The sequence below is a fragment of the Pelodiscus sinensis genome, chromosome 25 (assembly GCF_049634645.1).
Source record: "Pelodiscus sinensis isolate JC-2024 chromosome 25, ASM4963464v1, whole genome shotgun sequence".
NCBI lineage: Eukaryota > Metazoa > Chordata > Testudines > Trionychidae > Pelodiscus > Pelodiscus sinensis.
The window spans coordinates 8,077,426-8,101,876 of NC_134735.1; the positions used below are offsets into that span (position 1 = coordinate 8,077,426).

A 24,451-nucleotide genomic window follows, 5' to 3' on the forward strand; every position below is an offset into this window, starting at 1 on the left:
CCCAGTAGCAGCCTTAGGAGTTTACCAAGCTAGACGCCTCCCTCCAAACCCCACTTGTAGGCCTGGGGGGGCTGCCTGCCTCCAGAGCGCGGTGGCAAGTGGACTTGCGGTTATGGTGGCAGAGTGGGACGCTGTGTGGCTGGCTCTGCCTCAGGCCGATTGCTGGATCTCTCCAGGCCAGCGGCTTCGAACTTTTTCCCCCTCAGGCCCCCGTTGAAGAAAATTGAGATGCCCACGACCCAACAGAATTTGACTGGAGTGTGGGCCCTGAGGTCGGGCTGAGGAGGGGAGCTTTGGGGTGTAGGAGGGGGCTCCGACTTTGGGGGAGGTCAAAGCTGGGGCAGGAGGGGCTGCCCTCGAGCTGCTCCCGGTCAGCAGTGCGGCGGGGGCAAGCTAAGGCAGCTTCCTGCCTCCCCTGGCACCGCAGACCATGCTGCCCCCAGAGGCAGCCGGCACCAGGTTCCCAGCCAGTAGGAGTGCGGAGCTAGTGAAGATTCAGTGAAAAGCCAAGCAGGCCCTGCAGTCAGCCCCAGTGTACTGCCTGCCCCTGGCGCGGTTTAATTGTGCCCCGCTCTTTCATGCCCCTGGAGATTCCACTGACTCCAAACTTCCACAGTTGGTATCGTCCAGGTTTCCAATGGGTGTTTCTGGCCTGGTTCCTAGTCCCCTCTCAAGGACTTCTAGTTCCCTCATAAAAGAGAACAAGACACGAAATACCAGCAGCTGCTCTAACCAGCAGCAAGGGGCAGCCGGGCCCTGCTGGGAAGCGGTACCTTGTTAGCATGAGCCTCGGAGCCTGGGCTGTAGCTAAAGAGACGTTGCTGTTCACCTCAGCGATGTCCTCAAGCTCATCTGCTTCTCTCTGATACCTGCCGTGGCAGGAGGTCAGCAATGTGCCCTCTATTTTTTTCCCAGCTACGTGCGGAATACATTTTGTTCTGTGCACTGCAGCATGTGCGGATGTGCACCACCCATAGAAATACATGCTGCCGGCTGGGGGCGCTCTGCTAATCAGCTGGGGGGATTTGAATCATGCCTGGGTGGCTGTCCAAGTGTGCAGCTCATAAGAAACACTGGCCTGGGCCAGTAGCCTCTCAGGAACATGAGGTCAAATCACTGAGCCCATGCGGGAGATGTCGGGAGGCTGGTGCCATGTGGATGCCTGTCATAGCCGCTGTATACCCAGGATCGGGCTCTTTCCAGGGGAGGAAAGGTGCCTTGCAAGTCTGCTCCCACCCTGCTTTATGAAGGTGCGAGGGAGGGAATTCCGGTTGTCCCAGATCTGAGAGCGTTGAAGGTTTTGCGAGTCACCTGGACTCCATCGGCCTTTATTAATTCCCCCCTTCCCACCAAGCGTTTTCTTTTCTTTTTGAAAATCTGTCTCCAAGCTGAACAAGTCGCTGCAAAGCTGCCCCCTTGCAGGCACAGATTCAGGGTGGGCGGTGTCCCCGTTGGCAGCTGTGCAGCAGACAGCCAAGCGAGGCAGTGAAAGGAGCATGCAGACACATCCAGACAGAGGGTCCCTGGCCGGGGGAGCTCCCCATCGAGCCAGGTAGGCTGCAAACTGCAGTGCAACGCAGGCTGGGAACCAGAGCCCCAGCTCGGGCCTGCGAAGAGACACCACGGGCTGGCGGCCGGGGGTGCAGAGCAGGATGCCTTACTTGTCCCCCCATTACAATAGGAGGAAGTTTGGCGAACGCCCACAGGGACTGTCGTGTTTGGACACGGGCAGGGGACATCATCTGCACAAACATTGTGGAGAGAGAAATATTGATGCAGGCCAGCCGCCCCGAAAGCCAAACACCTGCCTTTGGGGGCGGGGAGCCGGTTACAAAACAAGAGGCAGAAGGAAACCAGCGGGGCTTGGTTCTCACTCTCCTTCCTTTGCCGCCTCTCGTCCCCTCCAGCCCAGGGAGTGCAGGGAGGGAGAGTTGTCTAAGGGTTAGAGCACAAGCCAACCTCTGAAACCCGTTCCCAGCTCTGCCATGCCCTGGAGGAGCCAGACTCCAGGCGACCCCCCTGCATGTCCCTGTGCCTGTCTCAGCTGGAGAAGGGAGGGGGCGGGGATCGGTAGCATTGCCTGGCCAGCCTGGGGGGTGAGCTTGAACCAAACCGCGCGGAGCTGCTCAGGCCTGGGTGGCTAATGCATGTGTGGCTGGGTCATATTAACGACCCGAGACCCTGAATATGAGGCATGTTCCCTAGAATCCATGTTGCATGTTTCCCAGAAAGCAGGCTCCTAAATATCCTGGTGCGGAGGGAGGGTGGGAGGGCTGGGTGTGTGTGTTTGGGGTGGGATGGATGGACAGATGGACACAGAACTGTGAGTGGGGCTAGGTGGAGGGTGTGCAGGGGTGGGCTGCGTGGCTGACTAGAGCAGAGGTGGGGATCTGGCCCCCAGCTTGCCTAGATCCAGCCCCGGAGGCTAAACCCCGCCCCCAGCATTGGGGAGACTGTGCCAGCTATTCCAACCCCCCCCCCCCCCCCCCCAGGGCTGGAGCACCAGCACCAGCTCCCTGCTGTGGGGTGAGGAGCCTCGCAAACCTGAGTCAGGGAAGCTAAAGCCGGATCCAATCCACAGACTGCCTGGTGGGGGAGGAAGAGCCTCTCCCCCTTCCCCCACAAAATCTATCAGCCCTGGCCCCCCTGGGCTCTGGTGTGTGAGGGGAAAGTGAGGGAGGGTCTTTCTGCTCCACAGTCGGGGGCCACGTCATTGAGGTGTGGTTGGCTGGTTGGTTGTTCTTTGGCTTCTCACTTGGTCATGGCTCCGGACTGGTTTTTCTGTGGGTCAGCAGCCCCCGACCCAAAACCGGTTCCCTGCCCCGGAGCGAGCGGGGCATACGGTAGATGGGTGGGTAGGCAGGAGACATGCAGGCAAGTCAGCCCGTGAAGCTAAGCCTCTTACAGCCCCGGCGTGGCTTTCCTCCACCCGCGCCCCAGCTGTGAGGAGCCCTGTGGCACCAGATTTATTTGGGCATCAGCCCCAGTGGGAATGACGGAGGCAGGCAACACGCCCCTGGCACATGCACCTATTGTCGGTGACTGTGTCACCGCCCCAGCTCCAGTGGCAGGGCGGGGGGCCGTGGCTGTTCCCCACACAACCCCTCCCTGGCCTGGTGTTTTGTTCTCCAGCTGGAGAGCTACATCCAGGAGAACGTGCGGCTGGAGCTGGCCGAGATCCAGCTGCATGCGGTGCAGAACCACACCGCAGCCATTCTGGAGATGGGCAGCAGCCTCCTGAGCCAGACGGCTGAGCAGACCCGCCAGCTCACCAAGGTGGAGACGCAGGTAAGCGGGGGTGGGGGCGGCGGGCGGGCGGAAACGTTGCAGGTGCCCTGAATGCCCAGAGCCGGCCCCCTCCCCCAATCGAACTCCCTCCCAGGACTCTGAAGGGGGAGCACTCGGCAGCACCCCCCTTCAGGGGCCGCAGGGCCACATGTGCTGGCCGCCACCCAGAGTGAGTGGGCAAGAAGGGGGTCTACTCCTGCCGCGCTGCCGGTGAAAGGGGGGTGCCCCCGACGGACTGGGCAATGCACGGGAGGGGGAGCGCATGGGAGCAGCAGGCAGGGCCAGGGGACTCGGCCCCAAACGCCGGTGGATTCAGACCCAGGGTCAGGAATATTCCTTGTGATCAGTCACCAGGGGTCCATATAACTCGCCGCCTGTGGGGGGCTGCCTCCCCCAAGCTGTTGGCCAGGCTCTGAGGAGCTCTGGAGTCGTCACATATAAGTCCCTAGACTGGAATTGAATTTGCGTAGCCCTGCGCTGGGTTTGGTTCCCCGCTCTCGGCAGAGGAGGTTCTGCTGCATGTGGTGCATGGTGATTTCCATCTTTTGCCGGTGTCTTTATAAGAAGCAGGGGGGAGGGGCAGGGGGAATGTGATGCCGCTTCCAGCGAAGACACCCGAGGGACCGCATCAAACAGCTTCTCCCTTGTCACTCGAGGAAAGTGTAAACGGCCCAGCCCAGCTTTCCAAGGGCTGCGGCTGCCCACTTGAGCACTGCTCGGACCTTTGTCCTGGGTTCTTGTGAAAATCTGGCCTGCTGTGTTGGTTCCTCCGTGGGAGCAGAGTGCTCTGGGAAATCCAACTCTGCATCTGTCTGCTTAATATCCATGGAGAGCCGCGTGCGGAATCCACGGACCTCGGATGCAGATCCACAATCCGCCTGGTGCTTTAGAAATCCAGCCCCACTGTGGGTGGTGAAACCTTGAAAATCTGACCCCTACGGCACTGAGGACAGTACTGGGACAGGAAACCTAATCCCCAGTCTTCCTCCTTGGGCCCAAATCCATGTCCCCATCTCGGCTGCTCCTCCCGCTACTGGGCTTTGGAAAGTGTGTCCCAAATGCGCATCCCCACTGCTCCCATCCCTTCCTGACCATCCCAGGTGGTTTTTTCCCCCCACTAGGTTCTCAATCAGACCTCAAGGCTGGAGATCCAGATGCTGGAGAACTCTCTGTCTACTAACAAGCTGGAGAAAGAGCTGCTGCTGCAGACCCAGGAAATACACAAGCTCCAGGAGAAGAACAGGTAATAAAAAGCCTCTCTGGGTAGAGCTGTAACCTGGCTGGGACCTGGCTGTCTCCACCACACAACGTAGGCCCAGGAGAACCCAGCAAGGCCTGGGACTTCGCAGAGTTTCTAGGGCCAGCTCTGCATCTGGTACAAAGCCACGTTGCTCCAACGACTTCACCTTCCAGGTGCGGATCTGGCTCATAGAACTTGATGAAAGTGTTGGGTTCCAGGGAACGCTTTGACGTTCCAAGGAACATTTTCTCCCCTTTGACTTCAAATGCTGTTCATGGCAAACTCAGTAAAAGCTCATTTTCAGCCCCTGTCTCACTAGTTACCTGGCAGCCTGTGCTATGATCATGAAAAAGACCCCTGGTTGGTTGTAATTCTTGCTCTGGCTTGCAGAACAACCAGAGGATGGGAATAAAATACAAAATGTCCAAACTAGCACAGCTCAAAGGAGCTTCGGTTTTGCAATATGGATGCCAAACTCCGGAGCTTTGGAGTTCTCCTGTTGCCCAGAACCTACACTTCCAGAAGTGGTTCTAAGCATCTCTGGGCAAATTCCCTGCTCCTTTTTTTGGCGGCGTAGGAAGGCAGGCAGCTGTGTGTCCGCAACTCAGACAGCTGCTGCCTTCACTGGAAGTAAATGAACCCGCAGGGTAGTTGTAGCCGTGTCAGTCCCGGGACATTGGAGAGACGAGGTGGGTGAGGGAATGTCTTTTGTCAGACCAGGAGACGAGCTTTTTACAATAATCTGGAACCTACTAGGGATGTTAAATATTGGTTCATTGAATAGTTGAGTAACCTCATGAATTCTTATCGGTTAGTCAACTATTCTGTAGTCCCTGGGGGTGGGGCCGGCAGCCAGTGCAATCTGGCCCCACTTCCGAGGAGTCCCCTGCCACCTCACGCTGCTGTGTCTCTATCAGCGGCAACAGCGCGGGGTGCCAGACGGGAGCTGGTCTGTGAGGGGATCCAGTTTAAAAACCAGCTCTCCTTGTGGACCGGCTGCTTGTCATTTTGTGCTGCTGCCTCTGATACAGAGGCAGCAGCATGAGGTGGAAGCAGCCTCTGTCCGGGGTGGGAGATGTCTGTGCTTCTGGACCCGGCACAAACCTGCCTGGCTCCTAATACACTTTAAATGCAGAGTTGCAAAGGGGGTAGATCCTGGACCCAGTGCAAGCCGGGACTGAGCCAGGCTGCTGGCCAGCCTGCTAAAAAATTTACTGGTGGGGAGGAATGCATGTAGTCTATAGCATTAACCTATAAGCTTGTGCTTACGGTTAATCGACTACACTATTACATCCCTAGAACCTGCAAACTCCCCTCTTCCCCCGTTTTGGCTTATAAATGAGTCACTCCACCTAGATTTGCTGTACTAGAATGTAAGAAGTTTCAGAGAAGCAGCCATGTTAGTCTGTGTCAACACAACCAGCCAGGAGTCCTGCGACACCTCAAAGACTAACACGTTTATTAGGGCGTAAGCTTTCGGGGGCTGCTGCTTCAGTCGGCAGGGATTCATACATAGGTGCCGGGATGGGATCGCGACATCCCTGCTAATGAGGCTAATGCGACCAGGGTGGGTGTCACCCACTTCCAACAGTGATAAGAAGGGGAGAATAGCTAAAGGGGGAAATGGCTCATGGACATGAGAGAACCACTCCCAGGGTATGTCTACACTACCCCGCTAGTTCGAACTAGGAGGGTAATGTATGCATACCGCACTTGCTAATGAAGCCCGGGATTTGAATTTCCCGGGCTTCATTAGCATAAGCGGGGAGCCGCCATTTTTAAATCCCTGCTGCTTCGAACCCCGTGCAGCGCGGCTACACGGGGCTCGAACTAGGTAGTTCGGACTAGGTTCCTACTCCGAACTACCGTTACTCCTCGTGAAACGAGGTGTACCGGTAGTTCGGAATAGGCACCCTAGTCCGAACTACCTAGTTCGAGCCCTGTGTAGCCGCGCTGCACGGGGTTCGAAGCAGCAGGGATTTAAAAATGGCGGCTCCCCGCTTATGCTAATGAAGCCCGGGAAATTCAAATCCCGGGCTTCATTAGCAAGTGCGGTATGCATACATTACCCTCCTAGTTCGAACTAGCGGGGTAGTGTAGACATACCCCCAGTCCCTATTAAGACCCATTCTGCAGGTGTCAGATTTGCATATGAATTCCAGCTCTGCAGTCTGGTTTTGAAGTGTTTTGGCTGGAGAATGGCATCTTTCAAGCCTGTACCCGCGGCGATGTCCACGCCGGCCATTCCTGCGCTGCAAGAAACCCGCCGTTATGGGGCTACACTGTGCTCCTTGGGATCATGGAGCAGATCCGCATGAGCAGCTCTTGCGATGCCCCAGAGAGCAGTACATTGTGGGAGTTATCCTGCGGTGCAACTGGCCGCGGGATGCTTTGGGAAGGGTTTGCAATGCTGCAAGGGGCAGGCAGCGTCACATGATGCAGGTTTCCCGATTGCATGGTCATCCTGTTACACTGACAGCTGCTTTTCAGCAGAGATTGGGGGAAGGGAGAGAATGTGACAGAGTGTGTGTGGATGCAGGGCGAGGAGAGGAGACAGTGTGTTTTGGGGGAAGTCAGCATGCTGTCTTGTAAGTAAAGACAGCGGCAGGAAACAAGCCCTCCTGAGGCAGGGAGAGGGAAACTCAGACTTCTCAGCCCTCCTCCCCAGTTTTTTGCATGTCAATCTCACTCTCACACACTGAGGCTACATTTACACGATGAGTTTTCTCGGCAAAAAATATGCTAATGAGGGACTCATTTGCATGAGTTGTGATTTCATTTGCATATTTTCTGCTGATCCATTTTCACGCTAGGGGTTTTTGCGCAAAAACAAGCCGTGTGGGTGTTTTCTTTTTGTGCAAAGTTCCTTATGCCTAGGAGGTGTACCAATCTCGTGGGGCAAGGGGTTTTTGTGCAAAAAGAAAACATCCACACTGCTTCTTTTTGTGCAAAAACCCCTAGCACAAAAACGGATCGGCAGAAAATATGCAAATGAGATCGCAACTCATGCAGATGAGCCCCTCATTAGCATATTATTGCCACTCGTAGTGTAGATGTAGCCAGACAGAGACACGCACACACACACCCCTCTGCCTCTGAATGGTTTGCTCTGTGTCCCAAAGCACATCAGCCCAGCATGCAGGCTGCCCGAATCGCAGCTCTGAAAGGGGAGATGCACAAGCCTGCAGGGCACACGGACAAGTTCCAAACAAAGAGCAGAGGAGACTTGAGGGATTATGGGCCATTTCCAGAGGCCAGTTTCAATGCAACAAATCAAATGTATCCCGAGCACAGTGAGCTCTCCACTTCTCGTCGAGGTTGTTTCTTAGAGGGCAGCAACTGCAGAGTGAGTGGGTGCTCAGTGCCTTGCCAGTGTGGACACCTCGGGAATTATAGGACTGGAAGCTGATTTTCCGTGCAGTCATTTGCCAGCACAGACTTAGCCTGTGTGACCAGGAAGGCTAAAGTGCTCCCCTACTGTTTTTTGGTACGTTAGGGCACATCTACACAGCACAGCTAAAGCTGAAATATGCTACTCAACTCCAGCTACGTCAGTTGCGTAGCTTAAATTGAAACCGCTTCTTTCAGCTTTGGGCGCTGTCTGCGCAGCAGGAAGTCCGAGGTAGAGCACTCGTCCTCCGACTTCCCTTACTCCTCGTAAAACGAGGGTTACCGGAATCCAAGTAAGCAGCCCTCCTGCTCGATAGTATTTCGACATGTCAAAATAACTGCTTGAAGTGTAGACGCGGACTGTGTTATTTCGGAATAACATCAGTTATTCCGAAATAACGCTGCTGTGTCGACGTGCCCGTACGGTTCTTGGTGTCTGATTTGCGTCCATTTCTTCTTTTGCATAGAGACAGTCTGGTTTGTCCAAGGTACCCAGAGAGGGGCCTTGCGCTATTCCCGCTGGCATTTAGCTGAGGGTTTGGAGAATCGGTCCCAGACCTGTGCAAGAGCTAGCTCTGTGTGGCTCAAAAGCTTGGCTCTCTCGCCAATAGGAGCTGGTCCAGTAAAGCATATTTCCCTCCCCCACCTTGTCTGGTAAATACCTCAGTGGTTGTCCCCTCAGTTCGGGTGATGTTACATGCAGAGGGGACCGGCCGGCTTACAGCTCCTGCTTGCAGACAGCTCTGTGCTGCACATCCCGGATCTGCTAAGGGCTTGCGTCAAGGGCCCGCTGTAGGTGACACAAATGGGACAGGGCTCTAGTTAGATGCCCGCTGACTAAGGTGAAGGGTTTTTATGCTTCTGGGAACATTCTCCCTTGTAAATCCTCCCTGCAGTGAAGCCCTCGTCCCTCCACCCCCACCCTGGGAGCCAGCCCACCCACCCTGCCTGCCAGAGGAGCTTCTGCTACCGCAGGGACTTGTCACTAATGGGTTTTGCAAGTTGAAAACCAAGCGGTGCCGGTGCTGCTGAGCGCTGGGCCGGGGCCAACCGTTTCCCACAGCTTGAAAACGCATCCCCAGAGAGCTCCACACCCAGGAGGAAGAAAAGCCGGGGCGTGGAGTCTGAAAACGTCCCCTCCCCCCCGGGTTTGCAAAGCGTGGGGCTGGCAGCGCTGTGCTGGAGGGGGCTGCCAGAGCTGCAGAACCGTGCCCCTCTGGGGACCAGAGCCTGCAGCAGTGCATCTGCCCTTCACCCCGGTATCTGGGCTCCTTCCAGGCTCTCGTGTGTTTCTCCTCTGGGGTGAGGCTGGGCCGTTATCCCCTTGCGTAGACGAGAACTGAGGGAGAGAAACTAAGTGCCCCTCCCAGGGTGATACCAGGAGTCTGGCACAGCCAGGAGCGGTAGCCAAGGCTCCTCGGTCCCAGCCCTGCACTGGCCCACCCCTCCTCAGCTCCTGTCTGTGAGGCTCCTCTCCCCCCACCCCCGGCTCCCTCCCCCAGCTTTCTGGAGAAGAAAGTCTTGGACGTGGAAGGCAAACACGAGGAGGAGCTGCAAGGGATCAAAGCCGAGAAGCTGGAGATGCAGGGCCTGCTGTCCAAGCAAACCCAGCTCATCCGGGAACTGGAGCAGCACCTCGCCACGGCCTCGGCCAACAACACGGCGCTGCAGAGACAGCAGGCCTCCCTCCTGGACACGGTGACCCAGCTGCTGAGCCTGGTGTCTCAGTGCAACCGTGAGTACCGCAGGAGATGGGGCTGCTCGGGGGTCTGGCCCAAACACGGACCCAGGCTGCTTGGGGCAAGACTGGAGGCGTGTCGGGGGAGCTGCTCCCCAACTCTCACACTGCCCCACCCCACTTTCTTTGGAGCAGCCTAGGGGCTGCTCTAAGATTGGAGGGGCCCTGGACTTAGCCTAACCACCACTGTGCCCCATCCTTTCCCAGCATGCCCCTGTGCTGGGGTTGGAGGGCTGGCCTAGGAGCCAGCGGGGCTGGGTTCACGCCTGTTGAGAAGTCCCTCCTCCGGGAGGTTCCCAGCAGCTGCAGGCAGCCCCTGGGCCGTTGGCGCCCCGCTGGCGTCAGTGTGGTTGGGACAATGCAGCCTTGGCTGCGCTGCACGAGGAGCCTGCTGCCTGGCAGCCGAGATGCGGGTGGTGCAGGGCTAGGGGGGGCAGCCGGGGGAAGAGCTGAGTGTCCCTGTGTCTGCCCCACCCAGAAATCTCCCCGGCCCCCAAGGAGGAGCAGGTGTTCCAGGACTGCGGGGCCGCCTACAAGTCGGGCGTCACCGCCAGCGGCGTCTACACGCTGCGCTTCCCCAACTCCACAGCCACCGCCAGGGTACGTCTCCGCGCGTGGCAGCCTGCCCGCCCCCGCCCAGTCCTGGCACACGTGGTCAGGGAGATGTGAGCACGTGGCTGCAGGCCGAGGCCCCGCCAGCTTCTCTACACCCAGTCAAGGGGCCAGCGCAGAGGGTGGGCAGAGGGCGAAAGCAGAGAGGGGCCTGGTAGTCTGGACTCCTGGGTTCTGGGCCCACTTCTGGGGGTGGGGGGAGCCTAGTGTCTAGAGCACAGCAGCGGGATTCTGGTCCTTTGCTCAGCTCCGCCACCCCCTCGCTGCCTGGCCTTGGGCAGCTCCCCACCTCTGCACATCCGTCTGCCCAACGGGGTCTGCTAGCCGGCTGGCAGGGGCGCTGCTCCCCACGTCTCGCGCTGCCCCACCCCGCTGTCATTGGAGCAGCCTAGGGGCTGCTCTCAGATTGGAGGGACCCTGGATGTAGCCTAATCACCACCGTGCCCCAGGCTTTGCAAGCATGCGGGATAAGGGACGCCCTAAAGTTAAGGTGGTGGGGTGGGCCCAGCAGAGAGGGTGTTTGCCTGGGGTGGGCAGGATGGTGGGTTCAAGTCCCATTCCAGTAAGGACAGGACGGGAGGGGATGGGATGGGATGGGACAGCCAGCACCCAGGCTGCCCAGCTGGAAGGCGGGACGAGGAACACCCAGGAGGTGGGGTGGGTTCTGGGATCGCATAGGGGATAGGGCACTTGCCTGGGGCGGGGAGGGCAGGGTGGTGGGCCCAAGTCCCCCTCCCTCCCCATAAGGGACAGGGCTGGAGAGGATCCAGGGGTCCCAAGCGAGAGGGGGCTGGGATGCAGATGAGTAGCCACGGCCCTAAAAACCAGCACCTGCAAACCAACCCAACCATCCCACAGCTCCGTTGTGCCTCTCGGGGATGGCACAGCCCCTTCCCAGCGGGGACGGTTACCGTGGGCTCTGTCTCAAGGCCCCGGCCAGGCCTGGGGATCCCAGCCTAGCTCCTGCTCTGGACACAGGGCCCTCACGCTCCCGGCCTGTTTCGGGTGCCGGGCCGGTTCATGGGGCTGCTGTAGCCACAGCCATGCCGTCCCTCTCACAGGCCTTTTGCGACATGGAGACCAGCGGGGGAGGCTGGACCGTCCTGCAGCATCGGAAGGACGGCTCCGTGGACTTCCACCGCACCTGGAAGGAGTACAAAGACGTAAGGCTCCCCCGGCCAGGCCGTGGTGTGGGACCACCGGCGCTTCCGCCCTGCGGGGCAGGAAGAGCTTCCTGTGCGGGCTAGGAATAGCCTGCCGCTCCCAGGGGCGAAGGGCCCTCACTTCCACGCCCGGAGCGCACGGGGAGGAAGGCGAGGAGCAGAGGTTCCTGCCTCATTGTTCAGGGCGTGCGGCGAAGGCCTCGGTCACGGGTACCCAGGAGGGTACAAACAGGAACCGCGCGATGGGGGAAGGGACAGAGCGGAGCCACCCCTGCGCTGCAAGCAGGGAGCAGAGGCAGCCCCAGCTGCAGGGTTGGGGCAATTTTCCACAGGGGATGGGGTGGAAGAACTGAACCTGTCAGAGCCACTGTAGGGCTCCAAACCAGACCCTTCCCCCACGTCCCTTCACCTCCTTCCAGACCAGCGCCGGGATAAGAGCCGGGGCCGGCCTCACCGGGGTGTGGTGCAGTACAGACACTGCGGTGACGGCACAGAAGTACCACAGAGGGAGCGTGAGCAGGCGATTCTGCACCCCCCGCTTTATGGAACCAAAGCAGCCCGGCCCTGCTGACCATGGACGGCCCAGGGCTCAAGGGGATGTTCAATGCAGTTGCCCAAATGGCTAACTAGTCCAAGCAAGGAGGGTTCTTCCTGGACTCCCCCCTTTGCACGTGTCGCGTGGAAAATCGGGATCAGTATCCATGGTGCCCGGGGCTTCTCCCACATTGACCACGCGTGGCCTGCCCACTGCTGTCTGCAGAGATGTGCCACGCGTGGCTTGGGCTCGGTGAGCCCCCGTGGGCAAGCGGCCACGTGGCGCAGCATCTGCTGCAAACACACGCCCGCGCTCCGCCACGGCAGCCCCGTCCCTGGGAACAGCTTTTGGTGAAGAGGCTGGAAAAGATCTCGGCCCACTAGTCATGGGGCTGGCCCTGGAAAGTGCTTTTGTAGCCACGGCGCTGGGAGGGGGTCGTGGGGGTGGATCTGGGTATAGGGGAGATTCTGTGTCTCCTCCAAACCAGGGCCTGGTTCCACCCCTGGCAGCAGCAGGAAGCAGGGAGGGGCTGGGAACAGCTGCACTGCCACCTGCCCTTTGTCCGGCTGCACTGAACACCGCTGTGCTGCCGGCTTTGGTTTTGGAAAGCCAACCAGGTGCCGGAGCCTGAGGCCTCCCAGCAGCCTAGAAGTGGGATCAGCGACACTCTAGTTACAGAATGACCATTGCACGTATGGACAGTTCCCTCAGAGCAGAGCAGAGCCAGTCCCCTCCAGCACAGACTCACAGCACAAGAACCTGGCTGAGCACTTGGGCGGCCACCCAGGAGAGTCAGGTGCCACCCAAATGATTAGCAGAGCACCCACAGCCGGCAGCGTCTTTCCCTGGGTGGTGCACATCCACCGATGAATCGGTGCACGCAACAAAATTTATTCTGCACATTGGTGAAAAAATCAAAGGGAATATTGCTGGGAACTCTTTTCTCTAGGCTGGTGGCAGCCGCCGTGCGAGCCCCATTCTCACCAGCTGGGCCTTGGCTTCACGGGGTTTTTGGTCTTTCCACACAGGGTTTTGGGTCCCCCTCTGGAGAACACTGGCTGGGAAATGACTTCATCCACCGGCTCTCCACTCAGGGCTCCTATTCCCTCCGAGTCCAGCTCCGGGACTGGGACAGCAACGAGGCCTACTCCCTGTACGAGCATTTCCACCTGGGCAGCGAGGAGCAGCTCTATCGGTGAGTCCCGCCGTTGGTGCACTGAGGGGGATCCCGCCCTGCCTGGTCCTGGACATGAGTGCAGAAGCTCCTCATGCACTGGGCATGGGCCAGCAGCCACCTTCACGCCCCCTTGTGGCCTGAGGCTGTGCTGCAAGTGCCCTGCCTCAGTTTCCCCACTTCTCAGGATGCTGTCAATTAAACTCTGGATGCAGATCCAGACTTGTAGGCTTTCCTGCTGGGGCCTCCCAGGCCTTAGACCCAGCATTCCCTGCTGGAACCTACTCCCACCCAGCAGCCTTTGCCTGCCGGTTCCTGCAGTCATGTTAATGCCCATGTTAGTGTCCTGCTGGTTCCATGTTGGCCAAGGGAATCAAACAGCTTTTATAGAAGCCGAGCTTGGCTAAAACCTGATGGAACCTCAGCCTCAGAACTTTGAATGTCGTTTTCAGTCCGGGAGCCCTGGCTCCGGCAAGGCAAGGCAAGGCTAACCCTGCTTTCCCGAACGAGGCAGGGCAGAAATCTCCAACGCCAGGCAGAAATTTCACTCTGTGCCCGATCTACAGCCAACGGAAATCAGTGGAAATCTCTCTAGTGACTGCACTGGGCTTTGGACTGGGTTCTGAATGATCCAGTCAGGGTTTCTGGCCTGGCCACCGCAGCACCCCACCCTGTTGATAAACGGGGATCGGCAGCCCCAGCGGGAAAAGATGCTATTTCTCCACTTATCCAATCTCACAGCTTTTCCCCGAGTGCTGAGAATTCGGCTCCGAGAGGCCCAGCCTGGTGACCAGTGTCAGAGAGGCAGCTGTGTTAGTCCAGTGTTTCTCAACTTTTTTTTATAAAGTACCCCTTTTTCAAAAAAAATTATAAGTACCCCTCGTACCTACAGTTTTCAGACACACAAAACAATGTTCTACTATTGCAACACATTTGTTTAAACAACTTAATCGTAGCCGGGCGGGCGATGCAATTTTTGGGTGTAAAAAGTACAAAAATAATAAAGCGCTGTAAAACTTAAAAGAAAAATTCAGTTTTCTCCACATTTCAGTGGTGTTCACGTACCTCCCCCCCCAGACTTCTCACGAGTACCCCTAAGGGTTCTCGTACCACTGGTAGAGAAACACTGAGTTAGTCTGTCTCAGCAAAAACGATGAGGAGTCCCCTGCCGCCTGAAAGCCCTGCACGTTTATTTGGGCCTAAGTTTTCGTGGGCTGGATCCCACTCCGTCAGACACATTTTTTGTTAATCTTTAGGGTGCCCCAAGACTCCTGGTTGTTCAGAACTGGTGAGACGCTTTTTCTGGTGAGACACAGAGGCAGCTTTTCCAGGACCGGTGGAGGCATTTTTATCCTGGGAGTTGGGGCCGAGTCCTTCTTGGCAATCGGCCCCAGCAAAACACGAGGCCACGGCCCCAGCAAAACACAACCCGCATCCAGCAGCTGGCAGGGCTCCGTGGCAGGTCCTTCCCGCCATTCCTCGCATTCCACCCAGCTCCAGACAGGCTGGGCAGTGACAGCATGCAAAGCGGCGCCCTTGCCAAGGCCAGTGCTCCAGAGGGGCCGTTCCCACCCACACAACTTGGCACATGCAGAGGCAGCGTGGGCATAGCCGCTAGGGGCGCAAAATCCCATTGGATCGGTTCGATTGGTAAACATTACGTTGGACCAGTTAAGCGCTTACCGTATTTTCCGGCGTATAAGACGACTTTTTATGCTAAAAAACATCCCCCAAAAATCGGGGGTCGTCTTATACGCCGGGTATACAGGCAGTCCCCGACTTGCAGGTACAAACGGGGCTTTTCTCGCCCCGGAGGACACGGACTGCGGGACCTCGTGGTCCCGACGCCCGTGTACTCTGGGGCGAGAAAAGCTGCTCCGCGTCTCCCTGGTCTGCAGACCAGGAAGACGCGGAGCAAAGCCGCGGAGGGGCTCCGGCAGCGGGGCAGCCCAGGTGCTCCTGGGCTGCCCCATTGCCGGCTTCCCCCGAGGCTTTGCTCCCGGTGTCCCTGGTCTGCTGGAGACGGTCCCCAGCAGACCAGGGGCACTGGGAGCAAAGCCAGAGCAGCGGCGGGGTGCTGTGCTTCTGAGGCTTTGCTCTGGCAAAGCCGCAGAGGCGCGGGACCCCGCCACGGCTGCGGCTTTGCTCCCGGTGCCTCTGGTCTGCTGGGGACCGTCTCCAGCAGACCAGGGACACCGGGAGCAAAGCCGGGGAGGCGGAGGGGCGCTGGGGCGCTACCGGTTGGCCTCTTAAGGGGGGGTAGTCTTATACGGCGAGTATAAGACGAAAACCTATGTTTTAACTAGAAAATTAGGGGGTCGTCTTATACGCCCAGTCGCCTTATACGCCAGAAAATACGGTACATAGGGCGGGTGGAGGTACTGCTCCGGGCCCACAGCAGACTGGAGCTCCTTCAGCCAGGCTGAGTTCACCATGGGCAGGGGCTGCTCTGGCCATGTCAGGCCTGTCGCACCACACCACGCCACACCACACCACGCCGCACCACACCACACCACACTGTGGGTGGGCACGGAGCTCCACTGGTCATAAGAACATAAGAACGGCCAGACTGGGATAGACCAAAGGTCCATCTAGCCCAGTATCCGGCCTGCCGACAGTGGCCAATACCAAATGCCCCAGAGGGAGGGATCACAATAGGTAATCCTCACGTGATCCCTCCCCTGTCACCCACCTCCAGAGAAACAGAGGCTAGGGACACCATTCTTACCTGTCCTGGCTAATAGCTATTGGTGGACCTAACCGTCATGAATCTGTATAGCTCTTTTTGAACCCTCTTAAAGTTCTAGCCTTCACCATATCCTCTGGCAAGGAGTTCCACAGGTTGACTGTGTGCTGAGTGAAGAAAAACTTCCTTTGGTTTGTTTTAAACCTGCTGCCTATTAACTTCATTTGGTGACCCCTAGTTCTTATATCGTGGGAATAAGTAAATAAGTCCCTCTCATCCAGTGACGTGGCCTCTAAGATTTCAGGTGGCCTGACACAAAATCCAGGGAGATACAGTGAAAGAGAGAAAGGGCCCAGATGAGTCATAGCAGCTAAGACAGATCCTGCTACTGAATCTTTAAGGGCCAGGGACTTGGAGCCTTGCGGGGGCAGGACAGGGCTCCCTTCTCACCCAGCCAACAAGGGATGAGTGTAACTGCTGCCTCCTCCTGGCACAGGGCAGGCATCTGCAGGCCCTGGACAGCAAGAAGTCTTCTGCAGGGCCCTGGGGGTATGTCTACACTACAAAGTTAATTTGAACTAACAGACGTTAGTTCGAATTAACTTTGATAGGCGCTAAACTAGCGCTCCGCTAATTCGAACTTAATTCAAATTAGCGGAGCGCTTAGTTCGAACTAGGTAAACCTCATTCTACGAGGACTAAGCCTAGTTCGAACTTACTAGTTTGAATTACGGGGTGTGTAGCCCCTTAATTCAAACTAGTGGGAGGCTAGCCCTCCCCAGCTTTCCCTGGTGGCCACTCTGGCCAACACCAGGGAAACTCTATTGCCCCCCTCCCGGCCCCGGGCCCCTTAAAGGGGCACGGGCTGGCTACGGTGCCCGTGCCAGGTGCAAGCCTGCCAGCACCCAGCCAGCAGATCCTACACCTGGCACGGCTCAAGCCAGCCACCCGATGCCCCCCAGCCCACCCCCTCTTCCCGGGACCAGGCTGGCGTCTCCCGGGAGCTTGCCCGGGACCGCAAGAGGCGGGCACCTTCCTGGGCTAGTGCGGACATCGTGGACCTCGCCCACGACCTCCGCACTAGGCACAGGAAAGTGGCCGTCTAGGGCAGGAGAGCTGCCAGCCTGGCCACCCAGGAGCAGGTGTGCATGAAAATCAAGGTGGTCCACTGACAGCGGCCAATCCTAGGGACCCTGGAGGGGATGGACCAAAGACAGTGACCAAGCCATTTGTCTCGTGCCATCCCTCTCCAGCCTTCCACAAACTTTGGGCAGGGACACCACTCCTACCCCCTGGCTAATACCACTCCATGGACCCAACCTCCATCACTTTATCTCACTTCTCTTTAAACTCTGTTCTAGTTCTAGCCTTCACAGCCTCCTGCAGCAAGGAGTTCCACAGGTTGACTCTTTGCTTTGTGAAGAACAACTTTCTGTTACTAGTTTGAAGCCTGCTACCCATTCCTTTCCTTTGGTGTCCTCTAGTCCTTCTTTATGGGAACTAATGAAGAACTTTTCTTGATGCACCCTCTCCACCCCACTCATGCTTTTATAGACCTCTATCCTATCCCCGCTCAGTCTCCTCTTTTCTAAACTGAAAAGTCCCAGTCTCTTTAGCCTCTCTTCATATGGGACCTGTTCCAAACCTCTGATCATTTTAGTTGCCCTCCCCTCTCCCACCCTCTCTCTTCCCCTCTCCCACCTCCTTTTCCCAGTCTCCCCGAGTTTTGTTCAATAAAGAGAGATTCTATTTTTGACCACACGTTTTCTTTATTTTGTACATCAGGAAGAGGGGCTAGGGAAGGGTAAGTGGAAGGAGGTGAGGGAGGAATGGGGTACGAGCCCCCGATGGGGAGGACTGGGCTGGCTCTGCGGGCTTCTGGGGATGGAAGCTCTCCTGCAGCCCCACAATTGCCCCCTCTCCCTAGATGGCAGCCTGCGGCAAGTGCAGCCGGGCTGATGGCCGAGTGCTGTGCTGTGCCCAGTGTGGGCACTCAGGGCACTCCAAGCCAGGACTGCTTTGCAAGCGGGGCACCCCTGAGAACTGTATGTCCGGGGTGGGGGTCGGGTCCCTTTAAGCACAGCCCTCGGCTAGCCTGAGGCAGCACCTCCACGCTCTAAGTCCTCATCTGATGCCCTGCTGGCACTGCTTCCTGCCATCCTTAAGCCCGGTTCAGGGTCCACTTAATGTGGACATGCTAGTTCGAATTAGCAAAACGCTAATTCGCCCTAGTTTTTTAGTCTGTATCCGTTAGTTCAAATTAGCGCTGTAGTGTAGACATACCCTGAGTTAGCAGGGAGAAGACAGCGGCAGGGAAGGGGTGGCTTGAGGAGATGCTGGCCAGACCAGCCCCAGGGAGCAGAGCTGTGGGAAACTCCAGCCGGAAGGAGGGAAGCGGTGAGGCCTGGTGGAAGACAGCCTGGTCCATGCCAGAGACGCTGATTGGCAGGCGCTTGTGGGTCTACTCCCTTCGTGCTGTCAGCACCCAGGCCTGCCTCGTACTGTGCCCACCTGGTCCCCTGCCTCTCTGATCCCAGGAGCCCAGCCCTGCCAGGGCAGCTGCGGCAGGACCCTGGGCAGCCCCGTGTCTGTGTCTCCCCAGGCTCTACGTGCGGAACTACAGCGGGACGGCCGGCAGGACGAGCAGCCTCAGCCCGCCGGGGACGGCCTTCAGCACCAAGGATGCCGACAACGACCGATGCGGCTGCAAGTGTGCTCAGATGGCGACCGGAGGTAACAGCCCCCGGGGGCGCTGCGGGGCTTGGGCCGACTCCGGGCCTCAGCCATGCAGGCTGGGGCTGGGCTGGCCGGGCTTCATAGCGGACTCAGCCCCAAGAGACTGCACTGAGGCTGGGAGGCGTGTCACTGGGCCTCTTCCATCATGTGCCAGCTGGCAGGGTCCATCGAGCTCTCCCTGTGGGAAGCTGACCCCGGTCGGCCCCTGGCAACATGCTGCCTAGCTCTGGGCACATGTGAATTGTGCTTTGTGGCTCTCCCTAGCTTGGCAATGAGATAACGAAAGCCCTTCCCTGCCTCCTCCCCCCCACACACTCCCCCACGCAGTGAGTCCAGCTCTGGCAATGTGCCGGCAGCTCCCTCGCCAATATAATGGGGTACAGATAGTGCGGAATGGCTTGCTAGTCCGAACTATCTAGCCCGTGCCGCGTGTAGCCGTGCGGCACGGGGTTCGAACAAGCCGGCATTTAAAAATGGCGCCAGCCGGCTTATGCAAATGAAGCCCGGGAAATTCAAATCCCGGGCTTCATTTGCAAGTGCGGTATGCCTACATTACCCCGCTAGTTCGAACTAGGGTGGTAGTGTAGACATACCCATGGTACCAAGACACTGGGCCATGGGCCAGGCCATCTGCTGAGGCAGACAGCACCCCCAGCAGCTCTCTGGGCAATATCATGGCTAGGGGCACAGGATGGTTAGGGGGCCCGGGATGGCTTGGGGCACAGGGTGATGCAGGGCACAGGGTGGCTAGGAGCACAGGGGACGAGGAGCACAGGGTGACATGGGGCACAGGGGGAGTAGGGGCACAGGATGCCCCGGCAAGGGGACATGAGCTCACAGCTGGGTTTCTCTGGGCCGCACTGGGAAAGTGACACCTCCACCGAGCACCAGTCTGTGCCCCGGCTTCCTCCTTCCCAGAACAGCCGCTGTCTGGGCACTGCCCCTCTGACCTCCCCCACCCTCCCCTCTATGCCCTAGGCTGGTGGTTCGATGCCTGCGGCCCCTCCAACCTGAATGGGATTTACTACCCCGCCAGCTCCGCGACGGCCCGCTACAACGGCCTGAAGTGGCACTACTGGAAGGGACCCAGCCACAGGCTCAAGGCCACCACCATGATGATCCGGCCGGCGGACTTCTGAAAGGCCCGAGACGGGGCGGCTCGCAGGGGCTGGGCCGTCTCTGCTGGGGAGATGGGCCGCGAAGGCTCCCGCACGTGGGTCCGGGCCCGAAGGGCGAGTTTGCACAGCGCTGCGGACACCTGCTTAGCCCTGCCCGGGGGCGGCGCCTCCTCCCAGAGCTCTTCCCAGACGCCAGGCACAGAGGACAGGCTCCCTCCCGCAGCCTGCGTCCAGGTCTGACTCTCCTCCCAGTTCAGCAGCTGGCTCCCCAGGAGCTGGCCGGGGGCTCCCCGGGGGCTGGCCCAACTGTGTCAGGTTGTTCAGATAAAGCGGCAGTGGAGAGCACAGCTGGGCTGGAATGAGTCGCTGGGCAGGAGCTGGGGGGCTGCTCCCTGGCGGGGCGCACTGATGGGCTCTCTCGCGTACCCCCGTGCAGCGTAACTCTGCGGCAGCCTCTGACCCGCGGCGGGGAGGTGCCGAGGCCGGGCTTCGGGCAAGCCCTGCGGAGGCCGGTTAGGAGGCTTGTCCCCGGAGCCCCTGCGCCCTGGGTCTGGCTGCAGGCCCATCGGCTCTCACTGGGAACACGCTGTGGAGACCAAAGCTGGCTGTGCCCTGTGGACATTCCTCACTCCCCCCTTTGGCACCTGCTCCCCCAGCCTGGGCCGTCGTGGCCGGGCCGCTCCCAGCTGGTCAGGCTGGCTTGGCATGCAGACAAAACAGGCCGGGAGGATGGGGAAGGCCGAGCCCCCACTGCTGCGGGAGGGGCGGCCCGGGGCAGGTTTGCTCTGAGAACGTGCCACCCCTGAACCCAACGGCCCCTGGGCTCAGAAACCTCAGAAGGGGCCTGCTGTGCGCTCTGGGCCTGGGACAGGAGACGTGGGCTGGCGTGGCTTGGCCCAGGGGCTCTGTGCCCCTCTCCAGGTGAGGCGGCACTGGGGAGCCCAACAGCCGGGAGGGGACGGAGATGCCCAGCCCCACGTGAGCACTGGTGTCCCCACCTCACGGCCAGGGAAAGGCAGGCACCCAGCAGGCCCCGGCTGTGCCGAGGTCACCCAGGGCGTCAGCAGAGGAGTGGGAAGAGAACCCAGGAGTCCTGACCCTGTGTCCCGTCCTTTCGACCCCTCTGTTACATGGCCAGGCTCTGCCAACAGGGAGCAGCTCCTGGGGCAGTCACAGCCCCATGGAGACGTCTCAGAGCCACGAGGCGCTTCGGCATGAAGAAGGCAAAGCTGGCAGGTTCCCTCATCTGGCCCTGGGCCCCTCCCCGAAGGCAGGCACCGGACCCTGGGCCCAGCTCAGGCAAAGGGCTGGCTCGCCTTGAGGCCTCTGCACCTCAGCGAAGGAGCCCTGGGGTTGTTACAAAATGGGTGCAGGGCGGGGAGGGCAGACACCTCCCACGCGGCGCCCAGGGGGTTAAAGCCCAGGGAGCGGCGGGCCGAGGGGCCGAGCCAGGCGTCTCTGGAAGGCAGGTGGTTTGGGTCCTGGCACTGTGGTATGTTCATGATTCCCACTTCCCTCCTTCCTCTCCAAAGCCGTGCTAGAGAGGAGATGCCAGGAGACATGCTCCCCCTCCCCCCCGGCACGCCCACCCCTGCCCGGCACACGGGCCCACCTCCCAGACGCACGCACACAGAGGGAATCCCAGGCTGGCACAGGAGTCGGGCTGCACTGGGACCTGCATGTGCCTTGCGCCTATTCCGCAGGGAGAGGCAAGCGCTGGGCTAGGGCAGGCACTGAGGCCGACAATGGCTGGAGCAAGGCCTCAGCTCGGTGCCTGGGAAGGAGTCAGGCCGTGTGCCCAGGGCAGTAGCTGACGAGTCGGGGTCTTTGCTGGGGGCAAGGCACAAAGGGGCAGGGTCTGGGAACAGGAACTGAGCCATCCCAGGCCAGGCCCTGCCCAAGTAGCTACCCCACGCACCTGCCCCCCAGCTCCTGGGGCTCCACACGGTGCACGCTCCTGCTCTCCGGCAGGGCAGCTGCTCCGGGCCAACAGGGCGAGCTGGTGCAGACCATGGGCTGGTTCCACCCACGTGGCTCTGAAGCCGCCTCTCGGGAGTCACTGTGGGTTGACACCCGTGTCCCCACAACCAGCCTGTCCACGGGCACCTCTGTGTCACTTCTGCGGGGCAGAGGGGCCGTGCAGGAAGCCCCAGGCCTCGCTGCCCGGCAGCTGCCTCTGGGGCGCGTTCCCCTGGCGGCCGTGCGAGCGCGCACATGCAGAGCCGTGCAGCCACACAGAGCGGGCAGCAGCCTGCACGAAGGCAGCTTGGAGAGCACCACCCCTGTGCTCTGGCCACTCCTCTGATCTCCTGTCCGGGGGTTAGCAGCAGCTTGCACCCGCCAGCTGGAGTCTTCGCTCCCAGGATCCACAGGTGCAAAAAGGAGAGGGCGGGGGAGGGGGTGCAGCAGCACCCCAAGGTTTGGGGAATCCTGACCACATGCCTTGGCTGCCCACGTGCTCTGCCCCCAGCCCCACTGTTCCCCATCTGGGGTCTCCGCTTCCATTCAGCTGCCATCCCCACGTACAGGGGCTCAGCTGTTGTCCCTGAACCAGTGCCGGATCCCACTTCAGCTGCTGGCTTCGCCCCCATGCCCTGCATGCAGGACCCTGCCCAGATGCTGGGGCCAGGCACCTGGCCACCAGCCCCACCGGCAGGGTCCCAGCGCTGAGGGGCACAGACCGAGGTAAGGGGAGGGAGCAGCGCAGCCCCCCCCTCCAAAAATGGTTCCTGGGCCACTGACAGGATCCCCTCCCCCTAACCGCTTTGTCAGGCGGGGCTGCCCGTGAGCACAGCTGTGCGAGGGGAGGGCTACGGGTGGATGTGGCGAGAGGTGGCTGCCCCCGGGCTCTTGGCTGGCACGCTGGTTTATTCTTGTCGGGCTGGTTTATTCTTGTCGGGCTGTCGGCAGGCCCAGCGGTATCACGTGGCTGTTTGGCGGCTCTGCCGCTAGCGCCGGCCGGGGCCTTGTTGGAGGCAGGTTTCAAGGAGGAGTCACATTGAAGCATCTGCTTGAAAACAGGTTGTGCTGGGAACTCCGAGGGGGCGGGGGCCCCACAGCGCGCCCCTCGGGGGATCTGCACAGGGCTGTGAAACCGGAAAGGTGGGTGCAGCTGGAAGCTGGCCAGCTGGCATCTCGTGGGCCATGCCACGGGGCAACCACGCCGGCCCACGCAGCTGCTCTTCATCGCCCAGACACAGCCCTGTCCTGGTGTCTCCTCCGGGCCAGCCCCCCTGCAGCCCTCTGCTTTCGGGAGTCAGCCCAGGGCCTCCTGGATACCAGCACTTCCCCGAGGGACAGCAGAGGATTCCCAGGGCACAGCCTGAGCCCAGGGGGACGCTGCTCCAGAGGCAGCATGTGCCGTTACCGCCCTGGCGAGAGTCCGACAGTTCACTGGGCGACTCAGCCCCTCCCCAGCCCAGCACCCCACCAGCTGCAAGCACGTCCGTGTCACGTCGGCACAAGGGCCCCACAACCAGCTGATGCTGGGTGGGAAGGGAGGGAGGGCAGATTGTAGGATAAGGACCACCGGGTGCTGGGGCGTTCGCTCTGTGGCACTAATACAAATAGCCCCCGTGTCCAGCATGGACGTGATCCAGGGAACCCCCTTCCCCATGGTGCTACCTGGAGGCTCGGTGCCCAGATGTGGCCCTGTCACAAGAGCTGCTGGAGCCGATGCGTGAGAGCCCTGCCCTCTGCTGGCCACATGGAAGCCATGCCGGCTGGGCCAGGTCCCTGCTATCCGGATGCTCAAGGCGCAAGGCCTCGTTCTCGTCTCCACGGTGCCAGGCAGGGACAACGTGCACTCACTCCAGCCTCAAACCGAGCAGAGCCAGGCCGGGCTCCCCATCCAGCGGGGTGGGGGAAGTGCCAGGATTCCTCAGCACTCTCCCCCTCTGCCGCCTGCCATTGGCGCGTGTCCTGCCCTCGTCTGCCTGTCCCGAGAGCAGGGGCCAGCGTGGCTGGGACCTGAGGGAAGCAGCTGGCCTGGCCTAGGGAGGCTTACGGGTGGGGGCTGGAGCAGCTCTCCACCTGCCACAGGCTGAGAGCTGCTCCAGCCCCGCAGAGGACCTGCTGCAGACAAGGGCTGCTCCCTTGTCCAGAGCAACCCCTGTCCGCGGTGGCCTGGGCACCCTGCAGGCAGGGGCTGCTTTGGACGAGCAGCTGCTCCCTGGGGGGGGAAGCAAAAGCAGGGGCCGCTCCAGCCAGGTTGGAGCAGAACTTGCTTGCGGTGGGGGGCCCGCTCCAGCCCTGCTGAGCTGGGGCAGCCCCCCCGCAGCCCCCCCCCTCCCCCACACACCCTTTAATCATTTGTTAAGGAATTAAACAGGATTTGCCAGCCCTGGCCTGCAGCACAGATCGCAGGCCCAGCCCCCTACGGCCCAGCCCGCTTGTAAAGGGACCAGAAGCAGGCAGGCTCGGCTGGGCCGTGCCACAGGGCACCTGCAGCAGCAGAGGGACCCAGCCTGGCTCAGCACAGACCCCAAAAGCAGGGTCCTCTCCGCCCTGCCTGCAGCCAGTGCTGCTCCCACAACCCGCAAGAGCACAGGGCTGGGGTCTGAGCCCAACGAGACCGGGGGCCACTGGTCCCAGAGGCCCTTGGCTCCAGAGCAGCAGGCCTGTGGGGAGCTGGGAAGGGTGGGGCTGGGGCCCGCAGGGCTGCGTCTCGGTGACCACTCGGCCTGCTCCACTAGCCCTTTGCCGGGGGCTGAAGGGCTCCTCTCCCCAGGGACCCGGCCCCGGCGGCTCAGGCAAGGCACCACCGTGGCGA

At 60.0% G+C, this 24,451-nt stretch overlaps 1 protein-coding gene across 2 annotated transcripts in view; it reads left to right on the top strand.

Moving 5' to 3' along the window:
• LOC102460867 (angiopoietin-2-like) overlaps positions 1-20,025 on the top strand; it is a 47,276-nt gene extending 27,251 nt beyond the window's left edge. For both annotated transcript variants that reach the window (XM_075908604.1, XM_075908603.1), the window contains 8 exons: positions 3,133-3,288; positions 4,410-4,531; positions 9,421-9,653; positions 10,135-10,256; positions 11,330-11,431; positions 12,995-13,161; positions 18,429-18,559; positions 19,541-20,025. In XM_075908604.1, the coding sequence (XP_075764719.1) occupies positions 3,133-3,288; positions 4,410-4,531; positions 9,421-9,653; positions 10,135-10,256; positions 11,330-11,431; positions 12,995-13,161; positions 18,429-18,559; positions 19,541-19,701 (1,194 nt within the window). In that variant the 3' untranslated portion in view covers positions 19,702-20,025. The remainder of the gene's footprint in view (positions 1-3,132; positions 3,289-4,409; positions 4,532-9,420; positions 9,654-10,134; positions 10,257-11,329; positions 11,432-12,994; positions 13,162-18,428; positions 18,560-19,540) is intronic.
• Positions 20,026-24,451: the final 4,426 nt, after the last annotated feature.